Consider the following 17166-nt stretch of genomic DNA (forward strand, 5'->3'; position numbering starts at 1 on the left):
ACATCATGGCTATGGTACAGCTTGCTGATAATTATATTACAATAAGCTGCACCCCAGTGTATGTGTTTTAAAGCTTACATAAAACCTACCATGGTGTACTGAAGAGTACATTCTGAATGGAGCAATCTGTATTTAACTCTTTGTTAAGCCACAGATTTAGCAGAAGAATTTGAGACAAGTCACTTTTTTAGTCCTACCACAACAAATGATAGTTAGAAATAGAATCTTAGGTTTCCATTTTTTGGCTGGCTTTAAGAGCCAAATTAGAAATATTGAAAATTTATCTCTTCCTCTTTTTACTAGACAGTCTTTCATATATATTCTACAGGAAATGGAGGTGGGAAATATACAACCCTGCCTGATTAATCTGAAAAACTGTTGGAAAATCCTTTGAAAATAGAGTACCCTGGCATGCTCAACAAGCCTGGAACAGCAGTGAAAAGGATGATCAGAGCATCCTGGCAAAACTGACAAGAAAACAACATACTATACAAAGGGTTTGTTACCAAGGCAGACAAGAATTCCATACTTCTTTCACCATGCAGGAAAAATGTGGATTCAAACTTTCTAATCAGCCACAATGCTGATTAGAAAGCTCATCTTCAGTCCATAGGATTGTTGGAAAAATCTAATTTTAAACAGAGCCGCCACACATGTCAAATTCCTTGGGAAAATAGCAAGGTTTAAACGTAATACACAGCGAAATATAAGATTGATCGGCTTTGCTTCACGTCTGAAGAAATTGCAGCCTTTGATACGAAGAAAAATTTCCTTGCTTCTCTCGATCAGTCCCGTTAAAATAATCCACTACCCCCTCCCTCGGGAAACCCTTTTCCGTGAGCTGCTGCTCACTCAGAAGCTGCGTCCCAACACACATGTACCAGCAAAGCTGTACAAAAAGGCTTAAGAGACGTTGACTCCGGTGTACTCACCGGAGTACACCACGTTCACTCCGGTGTACTCCGGCATTCTCTCTCTTTTTCCGGGGTGAAACCGCATACAAACCTCCGAGCTAAGCCGGACTTGGCCTGCCTTCGCTCTTCGCTGGCGATGCGCACTGAAAGAACTACCGCTGTCGCCACCGCTTCTTCTTCCCAAGCCGAAGCATGATGGACTTTGCTTGCGCTAACCTTAAGGGGCAGCATTGCATCCGGTAAGGAGGGACCTGCAGGGCGGCGGCAGCGGCGTGTGCCATACTGTACTGTAGTCCCCCAACTCTATCGAGGAGCAGCAGCAGCAGCACGCTGCATGCCTGCACACGCCCCTCCCCTCCGCTCTCCCGCCATACCTCCTCGGTCCGGGCCGCCTTCCCTCCCTCGCGTGGGACTTCCTGGCCAGCACTGCTTGTGCCTCCGTCTCCGCTCAGCGGATGGCCTCCGAGAGGGGAAACCGAAACAGCCTCAAGGGCCTTTTCTCCCTTTGCGAAGGACTCACCTGACAGGCCTAGACATCTTGGCTGGTTAAATGGAAGCGAGGGAGGGAGGGAGGCGGGCACTGGCGACGAAGACGACAAAATAAGCCGAGAAGCGTTGGCACTTGTTCTGGCTCGCCTTCCCGGGGAAGGGGCGTTAATCCCCGGGGGTCCAGCGACTCAGGCCGCCGTCCCGCGCCCCAAACCTGCCTCTCTCGCACCGTCAATGGCCACCGCTCGCAGCTCCCCCCCTGCAAAATGGTCGCACTTCGTCCAGTGGAGGGGATGCGCCGAGCTGAGAGGACAGCGCAACCTACGCCACTTGCATCTCCTCCCTAGTTGTTTCATTGGTCGCTTCGCGGACTCGCCGGCGCCTATTGGCTCATTCGAACGATCATGGAAGCGACGGTCCGCCCCTTTCTTTTCCGAGCGGGAGGAGTGAAGAAGCTCGAGAGTAACCCCCTCTCTAAAGCTCATATGAGAGCTGAGTAGCTCTGAGAAGCCAACAACAGCTACCAAAAAAAAACCCCTGGCGGGCTACGGCGTTGACAGATTCGCCAAGAACCCTCTTGACTCCCCCTCCCAGAGTTCAAAAGGCCCAGCGCCCTTTGCAGGCGACATAATTTGTTTCAATAGGCATTTATTAAACGAGATCTTAATCTTGGAGCCTATCGGCAGATTCGATAGTAAAACTGGGCAAGGATTTTGGAGGGAAAGGAAAGTGAGATCCAATCAGCTCTCGGACCTATGCAACGCTAGGGCAGTACCAGGCGTGTACTTTGATGCTTACGTTTCTTGACTGGTAGATTAGTTAAATGGTTATTTGGTAGGATAGTATTATTCCCCCGAGGGCCACTTTAAAGTATCCTCTTCACATCCTCGGTTTCTTATTACTTACTAGGGGGGTGGCAAACAACAGGCTGTAAAATTAAAGTGAAGATAGTATTAGCTTCCCGGAAGCCTCTGATTCAGTGCTGTGGCAGAATTTCCTCCGTTTATTGCTGTCCTGGGGAGAGGCAGGGAAATATCCTAACAAATGCAGTAGAATAGGGCTATTCTTGTCTCTTCTTGTCCTCTGTTCAGAGCAGCTGCCCTACCACTAAGGAAAGCATTTGACGGCTCTTTTTCTCCTTGCAACACTACTAAAAACAAGTAAAATCCTCAGTTTGGCCTGTGCTAAAATTGTAAGATCAGTACTGGTCTCTACTGAGCAGAAGAAGTTTTGGAGTCTGGGTAGCAAGCATTATGTTGGCTGATGGCCTGATGGATGGCACTTTAAAGTGACTGGCTGGCTGGCTGGCTCTTAGAAATAATTCTTCCAACTTTTTTGAGTAATAACAGCATTCCTAAAGGAGCGACCACCTCATTCTTTCTCCTACTTGTAAGCCAGAGTAACAGTGGCTGAGGAAATAGGCAGAATAAGTAACCTATTTTTCCCAAGGAACAGCCCTTCATTCCATCACCAAATGAATGAGATCAGGCCTTTTTTGTCTCTTGAGTATGTCAGCTAAGCAAAAAGAGAAACTAATTAATGTATCATGCTAAAGCCACACAGTGTGATGTATTTGGCATCAATATTTGATTCAATTATTTATTTTACAAAACTTGTCTTAGTTTTTGTTCCTAATCCCAATCTGAATCAGGTAATTGAGCATTGTGGAAGGAGAAAACAAATTAGTAACCACATGTATAGACCTATCTATACAGTGCTGACTAAAGCACCTTCTTTCTCCCTCTGGATTGCATAAATAGAGGATTTGGTTCACTGAGCAAATGTACCATCAAAATTCAAGTGAACAAGTAAGTGAATGAGGTGCTTGTTGCTAAATTTTACAATACTTAGGTCCACGTGCCTAATCTACTGTCCTACTTCACTGAAAGAGAATTACCTTTTCTCTTGTCAGTGTTTCTCTTCTTACAATTGGAATGATACTTTCCTGAGACATAGAAAAAATCAAGAGGAAGCCACCAAAATCGAGTTGAACTGTGCAAGTTACAAATCAAGATGAATTCAAGTGAAATGGAAATTTTAGTTCTTTTTGTTTTCTTGCCAGTAAGAATTAAATGGATGTTACTGCCTCTTCAAAATTTTCACCTAGATCAGGGATGCCAAACTCAAGGCCCACCGGCTAGATTTGGCCCTCAGGGTGCTTAGATCTGGCCTGTGGGGCCACCCTGGAAACAGTGAAGGATTGACCCACAATGCCTCTGCTAGCGAAAATAAGCTCCTGAGCTCCGTTTTCACTGGCAGAAAGTTGCAAGAGCTGTTGCAAGCCGAAAAGGGAGCCCAGGAGCCCGTTTTCACTGGCAGAGCACTCGGGCCACTGAAATTGAGTTTGATACCCCTGACCTAGATCTTCTCTGCAGATGTATACTTGCTTACATATCAGTGGTGGGTTGCAGGCAGTATGCCCCGGTACGGGCATACCAGAGCCTTCCTGGAGTACCGGATACCGTTCCGGTACAGTGCTCCAGAGGGCCCACCTACTCGCCCGAGCTCCTTACCAGTTTTTTAAGTCTTTGGTGTTTCTGTGCACAGCACGTACAGCACCTGTGCGATGCTCCGCTGAGCAGCTGGAGCATCACAGAGGCGCTAAGGTGCATGCGCGTGCTGCGCACGACCATGTGGACACCGCCGGGCCCGTTCCAACCATACCGGTTGGAATGGGATCTGGAACCCACCACTGTTACATATTCTATCTGGATAATTCAGGTTTAGCCATTCAGAGGGGAGTAAAGGCAAAACAGCTGCTTCTTGGAGGAGCAGCCTCCAACTTTGCCCATGTTTACTTTATGTGACCAGATTATCAACAGATCGATTTATTGCCTAAGGTAAAGCAACAAATTATTCCCCCACAAGCCAGTTACCCAAAGCCAGCCAAGTTAGTATGATATTCAAGACAGAAACATCCAGTTTCTGGATACATTTCTCAGGCTATAAATATATGTAGATGAAGTAATGTACTCTTTCAAATCCAACTAGATTATGGAAAAAAGAATGTCTTCATTCGGATGGCAGCAGTCTAACTCTGAGAATAGCATAGAACAAATCTGATGGAATGAGAAAGGCCAGCGAAAGTAATACAGATAGTTCTTGACTTACAACAGTTCATTTAGTAACCATTGAAAGTACAGCAGCAGTGAAAAAAGTGACTTATGACCATTTTTCACACTTACAACCATTGCAGCATCCCCATGGTTACATGATTTACATTTATGATGGTTGCAGTGTCGCAGAGGTATGCAGAGATATGCAGAGGATATGCAGTGTCATATCCGTTTTGCAATCTTCTGATAAGCAAAGCCAATGTGGAATCTAGATTCATTTAACAACCGTGTTACTAATTTAACAACCACAGTGATTCACTTAACAAATGTGGCAAGAAAAGTCATAAAATGGAACAAACTTCACTTAACAAATTTCTCAGCACTCTGGACTCAATTATGGTCGTAAATCGAGGACTACTTGTAATGTGTTTCAAAATGGGTCAAATTTTTCTGGAGCTTCACTGGAGCCTATAGGAGAGGCAATTGGGCAGCAGCTTAGAAGAGTACTGATTCCACCACTCTAATCCCTCTTTTCTCTTCCAAGTCATGTGACCCAGAGTGGCTGTTAAGAAGTTGTGAAGAGTTCATCAGCTATGCTCTCCATGCCTTTTTAATTTGTTATTCCTTCCAGTTCAACAGAACATTGGATTCTGTCTCTCTGCTGCATAATTCTACACAAACAGATCAAAACTGGACTAAATATGGTGTGGGGAGATAAACCAGCAAAATAAAAATCAAGTTAAAATTAGTCAGATCTAGCCGTGAGTTATAGGAAGGACACTCAAGGGAGAAAAATGTCATAATGCGTCTCTATGGGAGATGCAGTTGGGTAGCAGCTTGAACTGTTGATTCCTCTTATCTAACTTCCCTCCTGGTTATAAATCAGAGGTGGGTTGCTCCCGGTTCGGCTCAGATTGGGCGAACCAGTAGAAGCTGTGATGGGTGGCTCTGCCCACTCGCCCGGACGCTTCTGCACATGCACAGAAGCATCGTACACATGAATGAATGCAGGAGCGCGCATGAACCAGTAGTAAAAAAATTGGCAACCCACCACTGTTATAAATGCAACATATAGCTTATGCATCCCATCTCAGTGTTTCCTAATGTATATTCACAAATATACATGCAATGTGAGAAGATAACAGAAACACATATACACACAATTTCAGTTTGTCATCTCTAAGAAAATAAAGAACAAACCGTACTAAGGCCATTGGATTGTGCTTCTACTGATGATTTGAGTTTTGTATATTTGTTGTCGAGAAACATATTACCATTTAATTCTGAGCAGCCAGCAATTTATGAAGGATAGTGTTAATATATATATATATATATATATATATATATATATATATTTAAAAATATTAAACATATGAAACAGGGGACTGGAGACTAAAACATATGAAGAACGGTTGCAGGAACTAGGTATGTCTAGCTTAAGAGAAAGAAGGACTAGGGGAGACATGATAGCAGTGTTCCAATATCTCAGGGGTTGCCACAAAGAAGAGGGAGTCAAGCTATTCTCCAAGGCACCTGAGGACAGAACAAGAAGCAATGGGTGGAAACTAATCAAGGAGAGAAGCAACTTAGAACTGAGGAGAAACTTCCTGACAGTTAGAACAATTAATCAGTGGAACAGCTTGCCTCCAGAAGTTGTGAATGCCCCAACACTGGAAGTCTTTAAGAAGATGTTGGATAGCCATTTGTCTGGAACGGTATAGGGTTTCCTGCCTAGGCAGGGGGTTGGACTAGAAGACCTCCAAGGTCCCTTCCAACTCTACTATTGTATAAATTGTAACATACGATCCAGTCTCACACCTTGACTATGTGCAGAAATGTTTCCCACATTCTTGAGTAACCACCTGGAAATCATTAAGCAAATCTTAGGATTACAAAGCAGAGTTTCCCAACTGCAAAGCTTCCCAAGAAGGCTGCCTTTAATTGTAGAAACCTAACTACTGGGTTGTTAACCCTTGCAACATCTGCAAATCATATTGTCTTACTAGATTCATATCTACCAAATTGAAAAAAATCGATCATAACTTAAAACATATACACCCCACTCCTACTTACACATAGTTCAAAAATCATTCTAAACATTACAGAACTTTCATTTAAACTAAGAGCGCACAAATTGCTAGCTGACTGAATCTTTGGGAAAAGTAGATATATGCTGTGTTTTTTTTAAATTCTAACTTTAATCTTTTCATTTAGTTTGTAGCTATTTTCTTTATAAATCAACATGAGAAAAGGTGCAATAGGTGCCTATGTGAAGGAAATTTTGGGTATATACAGAGTTGTCTTTTATTTTTTTTAATCTGCTGATATTTATTTTTGGGGAAAAGGGCTTCTCAGTTAGGCAGCCTTGTTTTGTGCAGTATTGAAAAAAACAAATTGTGGTTTTAAATCCAACTTCTCCAAAACCCAATAATCTCTCCTGCCAAAAAGAATAATTTCTGGACTAATTGTTAAGACTGTACAATAGAATTCTGCACACAATTTAGGTAGATAACCATATCAATGCATTGTGCACTTCATTCTTCCTGTTTAGTATGAAGATGAATTCCAAACCAAGGTAGAAATGGAGTGTGGACTCTTCCATTAAGAAAATGTTCTGCTCTAGAAATCTTAGTTATTCTTTTCCAACATATTGGATTTACGGTTGAAAACATGGTGAACTAAACACCCCTTTTTTGTAACAGCATTACGACAGAGTCAGCACCTGGATGCAGGATCTGGACTACTGATACTACTGATACTGTATGTTACCCCACCTGGTAACAAAATATTCGGAAACCAACCCATAAGCTCAAAGAACGAACCTTCACCCTCATCCTACAATTGAGCTACAGATATTCACCACTATTGCAAACCTACCAATATCTCCCTAGAGTAAAGGGAGATCTTGAGAGAATCCACATGACTTTGCAACAGCTGCTCTTTGTGAGTAAACCACAGGAATTGCTGTTTCACAGTTTGCTTATGGGTTAAGTGGCTGGGAGTTGAGGGAGTAATCACCTTTGCCCACAGTCATCAGTGCAGTCTTTTAAAAAGACATTACACTTGACTGAGCTTCAATTCTTAATTACTTTGGATTTGTGTTTTGTTTATTTAGAAAATGTATATTGCTTCCTATTTGCACATGGTGACTCAAGGCAGCTTACAGGAGTCTGCAAAATAAAAATAATAGAAGAAAATAATAAAATAAAAAAATAGCCCCCCCCACCCTGGCAACAACACATCACACAGGCCATTTAATGGGCTCCGTCCCACTCTGGATTCCCCAGGCCTGCTGGCAGAACCAGGTCTTCAGTGCCTTCTGGAACAGTGTTAGAGTGGGAGCTATTCTAATCTCCGGGGGGGAGATGATGTTCCAGAGAGAGGGAGCCACCACGGAGAAGGCCTTTCTTTTGGATCCTACCAGGTGTATATTCCTAGGGGATGGCACCTGCAACATTCCTTGCTCCCTGCTCTAGTGGGTCAGGTAGATGTGACCATCAAGAGACAGTCTCTCAGAGTTGTTGCTTTAGAAGCATAAAGACCGTTTGGAACAGCAAATTAATCTTCATTCGCTAGGTAAGTTGTCTTCTACTTAGAGAAAAAAAAATTAAATATGACTTTAAAAGATTTTGAAAAATATTATTTTTTGGATTAAACAGCAAAAGGGTACTTAGAATATGGATATTAGAAAGTTTAACAATGGATTAAGGGCTCAAATGTCCTGGAATTATAATTTTACACTTGGAAGAATTCTTCCCATGAGAAAATGTCATTGTTTACCCTCTCAACAGTCAAAACAAGATAATGAGACTTTAAATGATGGACACCAGAGGGAACTAGAGGATAACAAAAGAATGGAAGGAACTATTGAACAATGATCTTTTTCATGGGAAACTATGAAAAAAAGTATGAAAATTTATGACAAATAGTCTGGGAAACGATAGATACGTGAACAATTAAAACTGCAATGGAAGAAGAACAAGATCCTCTGGATATCTTTGAAATTAACTTGAATGTGAATATAAACGTGGCAAATAATGAGAAGGATGCAGAAAAGGATGTACTGGACTTTCAAGTGAAACTGGATAATGCTTCAGTGTCTAAGAGATACACAACTATCAAACCAAAAAAGAGATGGATTTTTTTAACGGCATGTACAAAAAGATCTGTTAAAGAATTTGAAGAATTCTTTTTACTGGATATACAAAAAAGTCTTGCTAAAATCCTGAAATAATTTTGGGGGAAATATAAAACCCGATGACAAAAATCAATTTGGAGGACTCTATTTGAAGGGGTTAAGAATTAACATAATTAAAAGTATAGGAAAAGAATACAATGTTGGCATATTTGCTCAAGGTTAAGATAGATAAGTTATATCTAACAACACTTACTGGACTTTGGCTAATAAAGAATGAATGAAAAGGATTGGGTGTTTTGTTTTTAGTTAAGATATGAGTTACAAGGTGAAGAGAGAATATGTTGTAACTTAAGAGATGGCAATACATTTACTTAAATTGTATGCATTTTTTCTTTTTCACATTTTTTCTTTTCTTTTTATAATTTTTCAGTTAGTGTAGTTTTTGTTTTTTTCAACTGTAATATCTAATACAATTATTTGAAAAAAAATCTTTCCAACATTCCACTTAAAGATTTGGTTTGTAACCTCTAATTGGGAAAGTACATTTATATGACAAAGGAATTATAATAGTGGTATAAGTTAAGTATCTTTCAAAAAATGAACATTCATAAAATGCACGTTAAATGTGTCTTACATTTTTATTATTTGTAGGCCTTTTAATAAAGCTTTATTAAAATACTGAATGACATTTGCATGAATATGGAGTAGTTGGAGACTAATAAAAAATTAGGAACCAAGACTAATTATGCATCGTTGGGTGATACATTTTTACCATATTCATTTTACATTTGCCAATTCTTCATATTTCCTCCCTAATTGTTGAAACCAACAGCACAATCTTTCTTAAATGTTTTCTTCAAAGGAATTCAGAATAACACTGTAATGAAATTCTTCTACCTGCTTAGAGGCCTTTCAACTGTTTACTTATATACCATTGAATGTAACATTATTATTTCTATTAATGAGGTTGCAATCAATGGTCAGTTCTAGTTATGCTGTATTAGGCAGAAGATTTTACACAGAAACAGCCACTCTAGAATCTAATGAGCACTTATTTCATTCACTTCATAAATGAGCACTTATTTCATTCATACCTTGAGTTTTTATATTCTGTCTTATACAAGAGCTAAGATAGTATATATAATGCTGCCTCTTATTTTTCTTCATAGTAAACCATCTTAGAATAGATGGACTGAACTGGAAAATAAACAAGGTTAGGCCTGGTGAGTAACTGGAGGGAAGACTACCAGTGAATACCAGGGCTGTAGGCTAGACTTGAAACTTGAAAAACATCCTAGAAGCAAGCAATGATAAACTTCTTTAATGTTTGCAACAGAGTTGCACACATGTGTCCAAGAAATTGGGAATCATGTTCAACTTTAAGGAAGCTTTTATTTTTAACCAATATTAGAAATATACAGGGTATATGTCTATGTTATTGAATTATGATAGCAAAGCTTGATGTTTGTCCATGGTTTTGATAATAGTAAATCATATACGGATTTTGATTATTTATTTTTATACTGAACAGTGTTCTTATGTATATAGAAGTATTACCACTTATACTTCTAGCTTGACACCCTGGAACTCAGATGTTGTTCTTATCCATTCATTTAATCCAAAGAAGAAGGCCAGAAAAAGTATGACTATAGCAGATTAGTAGGAGAAATCTGATTTTAGTACTGTTGTTTCGACTTGCCCACGTGACAGATTACTGGCATAAAATACGAAATGCATGTGCTTCAGGTATCTTCAGCATAACTGAAATTGTCAATATTTCTTTCACCAATTTTAAATCCAATGTCACAGTCTGTTCAGCAGTTCCAAGAAGGCTCTAGATCCATTTGCACTATTCAAATGACCTCGAGGGCACAGATAAACCTCCAGATAGCCTCAATGACTCTCAGAAAGAGTGATAACAACCAGACGACTTTGAGGAATATAAATACTTCTATCCTCTACCATTCAGTCAGAACTGAAGAAGCTTCCTGGATGAGATACGAAACATGTTTGTTTTGTTTATTTTATTGGATTTATATGCCGCCCTTCTCCCAAAGGACTCAGGGCGGCGTACAGCATTAAAAAACACATATTACAAAAGTTAAAAGGAAATTAGAAGCAATCCAAAAAACAAACCCAATTAATATAGCACTAACATTTAAAAAATTAAATAAAATTAACAGGCCAGGCCGGCTTGTTAGAAAAGCCAACTTTTTAGGGCGCGTCGAAAGGACAGGAGGTCAGGGATTATGCAAAGCTCCTGGGGCAGCTCATTCCAGAGGGAAGGTGCTCGCACAGAGAAGGCTCTCTCCCTGGGGGTCGCTAGCCGACACCGTTTGGCCAACGGCACCCTGAAGAGGCCAACTCTGTGGGATCGCACTGGACGGTGGGAGGCTACTGGTGGCAGTAGGTGGTCTCGCAGGTACCCTGGGCCTAAGCCATGGAGCGCTTTAAAGGTCATAATTAGTACCTTGAATCGCACCCGGAAAACAACCGGCAACCAGTGCAGGCCGCCTAAAAGGGGTGTAACATGGGAGCACCTAGGTACCCCCATGATAACCTGCGCGGACGCATTCTGGACCAGCTGAAGCCTCCGGGTGCTCTTCAAGGGTAGCCCCATGTAGAGAGCATTGCAGTAGTCCAGGCGAGAAAGGACGAGGGCATGAGTGACTGTGCATAGAGCATCCTGATCCAGGAAGGGGCGCAACTGACGTACCAGGCGAACCTGGTAAAAGGCCCCCCTGGTCACAGCTGTCAGGTGATCTTCAAAACTAAGCTGCGTGTCCAGGAGGACTCCCAGATTGCGGGCCCTCTCTGAGGGGGCTAAAATTTCTCCCCCTATCATCAAAGATGGAACAAGATGCACAAATCGGGATGACGGAAACTACAGCCACTCAGTCTTGGAGGGATTGAGCTTGAGCCTGTTCCTCCCCATCCAGATCCACACAGCCTCCAGGCATCAGGACATCAAGTCGAGGGCATCGTTTGGGTGGTTTGGGGTAGAGATGAAAAGTTGGGTATCATCAGCATATTGATGATACCGTACCCCAAAACCATGGATGATCTCGCCCAGTGGTTTCATATATATGTTGAACAGGAGGGGTGAGAGAACCGACCCCTGGGGCACCCCACAAGTGACATGCCTCGGGGTCGATCCCTGCCCTCCAGTCAACACGAACTGCGATCGATCCAACAGGTAGGAGGAGAACCACCGTAAAACGGTGCCCCCCACTCCCAACCCCCCAAGTCGTCACAGTAGGATACCATGGCCGATGGTATCAAAAGCCGCTGAGAGGTCTAATAGGACCAGGACACAGCCCCTGTCCCGGGCCCGCTACAGATCATTGACCAATGCGACCAATGCCGTCTCTGTGCTGTACCCGGGCCTGAAACCCGACTGAAACGGATCCAGGTAGACAGCTTCATCCAGGTACTGGGGAAGCTGACGTGCTACCACACTCTTGACAACCTTTGCTACAAAGCGAAGGTTGGAGACTGGACGATAGTTGGCTAAAGAAACTGGGTCCAGGGAAGGCTTCTTGAGGAGAGGCCTCACCACCGCCTCCTTCAAGGCGGCGGGAAAGAACCCCTCTTTCAATGAAGCATTGGTAATTGCCTGGAGCCAGCCTCGTATCACCTCCCGGGAAGCCGAAACTAACCAAGGGGGACACGGGTCCAGCACACAAGTGGCAGCACTGAGTCTCCCCATAATTCTGTCCATGCCCTCGGGGGTCACAGGGTCAAACTCATCCCAGATTGTCTCCACAAGATTCATCCCCGTCGACTCGCCCGAATCTACCCAGTCAGAGTCCAAGCCTGTCCAGATCTGAGCGATTTTATCCTGCAGATACTGAACAGATTCTTCAGCCCTACCCTGCAAGAGGTCTTTCCCAGTTCCTTGGTTAAGTAGTGAACGGGTCACCCTAAACAGGCTGGGCAGTTATCTGCGGACACGATAAGAGCGGAAAAATGTTGCCATTTTGCCACTTTTATCGCTACTAAGTAGGATTTAATATGAATTCTTACTAGTGTTCGATCAGATTCAGACCGGCTGGCCCTCCAACCACTCTTTAGGCTTCTTTTCCAGCGTTTCATCTCTCGGAGCTCCTCGGTAAACCAGGGAGCCACCCGGGATCGACACCGGGTTAGAGGCCGCAAAGGCACAATGCGATCCAAGGCCCCAGTGGCCGCCCTATTCCAGCTTTCACTAGGGCTTCAGTCGAGTTGTGAGCAAGGGATTCAGGAAAAGTCCCAAGCTCCATCAGGAACCTTTCAGGGTCCATCAGGCGCCTGGGGCGGAACCATCTAGTTAGTTCCGCCTCCCTGCGGTGAGGGGTAGCAGTATGGAAGTCAAGCCTGATGAGGAAATGATCTGACCATGACAAGGGTTGAATAGAAATATCCCCTAAATCTAGATCATTCATCCACTGCCCACAGACAAAAATCAGGTTGAGCGTGTGTCCCCTATTATGGGTGGGGTCTTGAATTAACTGAGTTAGGTCCATACCCATCATGGAAGCCATGAACTCCCGAGCTGACTCGGATGTCTCGCCAATGGAAGGCAGATTGAAATCCCCCAGGATCATAAACCTGGGGAAATCAACCGTCAATCCAGCTAGTACATCCAGCAGCTTCGGCGGGGCCGATGAAACGTAGCAGGGAGACAGATACGTAACAAAAAGGCCCACCTGAACTCCAAGGCCCCATTTCACAAAAAGGGACGTACACCCGCCTATCTGAGGCACAGTGACCTCCTAAGGTCTGAGACTTTCCCTAATAAACACCGCCACCCCCCCGTCCCTGCCCTGGACTCTCGGCTGGTGAAACGCCCAGAAGCCTGATGGGCATAGCTCACTAAGGGGAACACCCCCCTCATGGCCCAACCAGGTCTCCATAATACACGCCAGGTCCGCTCTACCCTCTTGTATGAGGGCGTAAATGAGGGGAGCCTTATGCACCACGGACCTGGCATTAAGCGACACCAGCTGGAGACCAGGGTCCTGTAATCTCGAGCACCCGGGGGTGCGAAAAGGGTGATGAGGGTCGGAACGCGCGATCGCTCTTAAACAGCGAACCCGCGTCCCCCGAACATAATTTGGCCCTTGGCCCCCACCATATCTGCCTCTCCCACAAACAGTAGAGATGGTAAACCCCCCAATGGAATGGCTTAATGTCTCCCCTGGAATCCCGACCCTTCACAGCACTCCCAACCCGTGCCCATTAGTTAGCTCTGGCCTGTGCCCTGGCAGACTCTCCCCCCCAAGCCTGTCTGAGCCATCCGAATCAATCCCCCCTGCACCCCCCTTAAAATTTGATTGAAAAACCCCTGTAAAAAACCCCTAAGAAATCTCTTCTTCGCATGCCAAACATCTTCACATACCAAAAATCTTCAAGGAAAAAACAAAATCCAGTTGTCCTTTGAAAAAAAGCACCTTTGGGACAACCATGACCGGGGAGACTGAGAATCTTCATGGATACCAGCTGTAATGCTTTTTGTAGTTATAATAATAATAATAATAATAAATTTGGATTTATTAGCCGCTCCCTTTCCAAGTAGGACTCGGGGCGGCGTACAATGGAGCATATAACATAAAATACATAACAACATAATCACTTCTTCATTATTTGTATGATTTTATAATACACAGCAGAAGTTCTGGTGCTTCCCTGATATGAAGTGACCTATCTACATTATTTCATTGATTCCCAGAATATTAACATTCAGTCTTGACATTTCTGCATTGACATCATCGAAATTGCCTTGATTCATGGTTTTGGCATTCTCTGTACCAATATTATACACATCTGGTTTCATTCGATATGTATCTTTCAGCTTTAATCCAGCCACATCATAAGATCCACTGATGTTTATAATTGTCCTCTCTCTTTCCCTGTACCTTGTTGGATGCATTTTGACCTGAGTGGCTCATCTTCTAGTGCAAGGCATTGTTTTGGTTGATTTTCTTGGCACGATATTGGAATAGAGTGGGATTTTATTCTCTGGTAGATTGTATACTGCCAGATCCTTTATGATCAACTACCATCAGGAATGAGCCTTCTTGATGTGTACATTCTTGATGACAGTTCAGACCATCACTGTAGCGTGCATCACCTCTGCAAAGTAGACATCGAATAAAAGGGGAGGCCAAAATATTAAAAGTATTACCGTCTTGTCCTGCTAGGACAAGCCCTACTCATGCCAACAGAAAGGACCTACTACAAATCCCATCAGTCAAAAACCTCTGACTATCGAGGTCCAGAAAAAGAGCCTTCTTTGTTCAAGTGCCCCTTTGGAACATTCTACCCTCTAAGGTAAGATCTCCCCCTACCCTTCTATCCTTCTACAGGAGCTGAAAACCTGGCTCTGCCAGTTGACCTCCAGCATGGTGGAATTCCATACTGGAGGTAGCGGCTGGATTGATGGCAAACTCCACTCTATCTCCTTGTTCTTTGTTCTCCATCATCCATATTTTTGTTATCATATTGATGTATTCTAATTGTTGTTTTTCATTCTTCATTTTATTGTTCTATTTTACTTCTGTATTGTTTATACCCTTTCATGTCTTCTTTTTATTGTTGTAAGTCGCCTAGAGTAGCCCCTTGGTAAGATAGGCGGCAAATAAATTTAACAATAAATAAAAAATAAACTATTTTTGTTGAGATGTTTCCAACATTTTTAATAAGAGTAGTTAGGTTAGTTGACCAGTGGAATACATTGGCCACAATATACCCTGACATTAAATCATACTCTGTATTCTATAGAATAAAACTATTCTAACACTTAGAAGAACAACCTATCTTACCTTAGAATCTAGCAGACAAGACAGGAATACATGGCTGGACTATACTACCATTATATGGATAAAGAATTAAGTGAACATCAGTTCCTAAAAATATACATTATGGCAGTAGCATACTGCCTGAGTCAATTCTGGGCCCAGTGCTATTAGAAAATATGGTTATCATATTTGTAGCTGCCACAAAAAATGGAGAGATAACAAATACCTTAGCGGATAAGACAAGATTCAGAAGAAACTTGACCAGTTGGAATAAAAAACACAAATATAAATCTCATCAGGAACAAATGGAATAATCTTACATTTGGATGGGAAAAATCAAAGGAATTCCAGCCAGTATCAGTGGAATACAGTAGTTTCAAATTTTCAAGGTACTAAAAAATCCTGTATAAGTGATTTAATGATTTACTCATTCTTCTAACATTCAGAAGGTCTTGAATCATCATTTCAAAAGTATTGATGTGACTGTTTAGAAAAACTATTCTAACACTTAGAAGAACACCCGAACAATGAATTCTAGTACAAGAGACATAAGTGGTCCATAAATATGGGTAAGAATGGTAGTCTTGGTTCACTTTAAGTCAATTTTTAAGTAGAAAGTCTGAATGGGAATAGATAACAAAAAACTGATACTTGTGAACCAACAAAATAAAATTCAAAATTATGTTTTAAAATACTACATTAATTACTGAACAGTATATATATATTCATAGAAAACATATTAATGTTTACATATTTGGATCATATTTGGATTTTTACATAATTACAAAGATAATATATAGCATGCACTTTTTCTTTCTTTCCAGCGTTTTTCCACAAGGTTCGCTTTTTTTGGATCAGCTGAACATTGATCTGCTGATAGTAGAATAAATGAAGCCTAATTCGGACAAGGTTCATTTGAATACATTCAATAAATTTAAAGTATAGCTGGTCCAGAATGTAAGAAGAAAAGTACTTGTGGGGCCACCTGTCTATTCAGTGTCTTGGCAATTGAAACAACTTAAAAGCATCTGTAATAAATGGCTGAATAAATAAAATCCAAACTAATGCTTAGCCTTTTAGTTTTATGTTTTATAATTGTTATGCATTTAATGTTTTATGGCTATTTTAATTGTCTTTATGAGCCATTAAGATATGGGCAGAATTTTATATAACACACACATGGAACCTGTCTTTTTGTAAAACCAAGTGTTTGATTATAGTAATTTAATTACTGGAAGATAGTTTCGCAATTTTTCTCTGAGGTTGCATGTAGAATAGCCATGTACATGTTTCATACAGCATGTATATAAATATTGTTTATCTGTCTTCACAAGTGGGTGCTACATATTTTGTAGACTAAGAAGGAATGAGAAAACAATGATTAGATCATAATTTTACTACATCTAAATTTATTTTCCATGCGACATCAGATAGATGAATCAGGAAAAGTGAGCAAATAACATTTGAATATCTCCAAATATTCATCAACCGTAGAAGTATGGATGTTATTCTAAAACTGATTTTGTAACTGGTACTGTTCCTCACTCTCGAATTAACTGCACTACCAGCTTAGAAGTTTGTAGTCTCCACATTATATAGAAAGTAACTTCCTTACATAAAAAGCAACTAATGGGCAATGGAATCTATCCAAAGAATAAAATATTATTAAGGGAAATAAAGTTTCATTTTTAGGATAAGGCATGGCATAGTATATGTTTTCTTTCTTTTAATTCTGCAATCAATATCAGATGTACAGAAAGTGCTTACAATATAAGCAATCTTGAAAGCTA

General features: G+C 41.7%; 1 protein-coding gene across 5 annotated transcripts in view; it reads right to left on the bottom strand.

The window, feature by feature from the left end:
- The window catches only part of NUCKS1 (nuclear casein kinase and cyclin dependent kinase substrate 1), a 36817-nt gene extending 35093 nt beyond the window's left edge, over positions 1 to 1724 (bottom strand). For 2 of the 5 annotated variants that reach the window (XM_081948330.1, XM_081948329.1), the window contains exon 1: positions 1435 to 1718. In XM_081948330.1, coding sequence (XP_081804456.1) covers positions 1435 to 1451 — 17 coding nt within the window. In that variant the 5' untranslated portion in view covers positions 1452 to 1718. Of the gene's footprint in view, positions 1 to 1434 lie in introns of all 5 variants that reach the window. The other 3 variants (XM_081948332.1, XM_081948331.1, XM_081948328.1) reach the window with 3 other exon arrangements.
- Between the last annotated feature and the right edge of the window lie 15442 nt (positions 1725 to 17166).

This window comes from Natrix helvetica (genome assembly GCF_964273705.1).
Source record: "Natrix helvetica genome assembly, chromosome: 3".
Taxonomy (NCBI): domain Eukaryota; kingdom Metazoa; phylum Chordata; class Lepidosauria; order Squamata; family Natricidae; genus Natrix; species Natrix helvetica.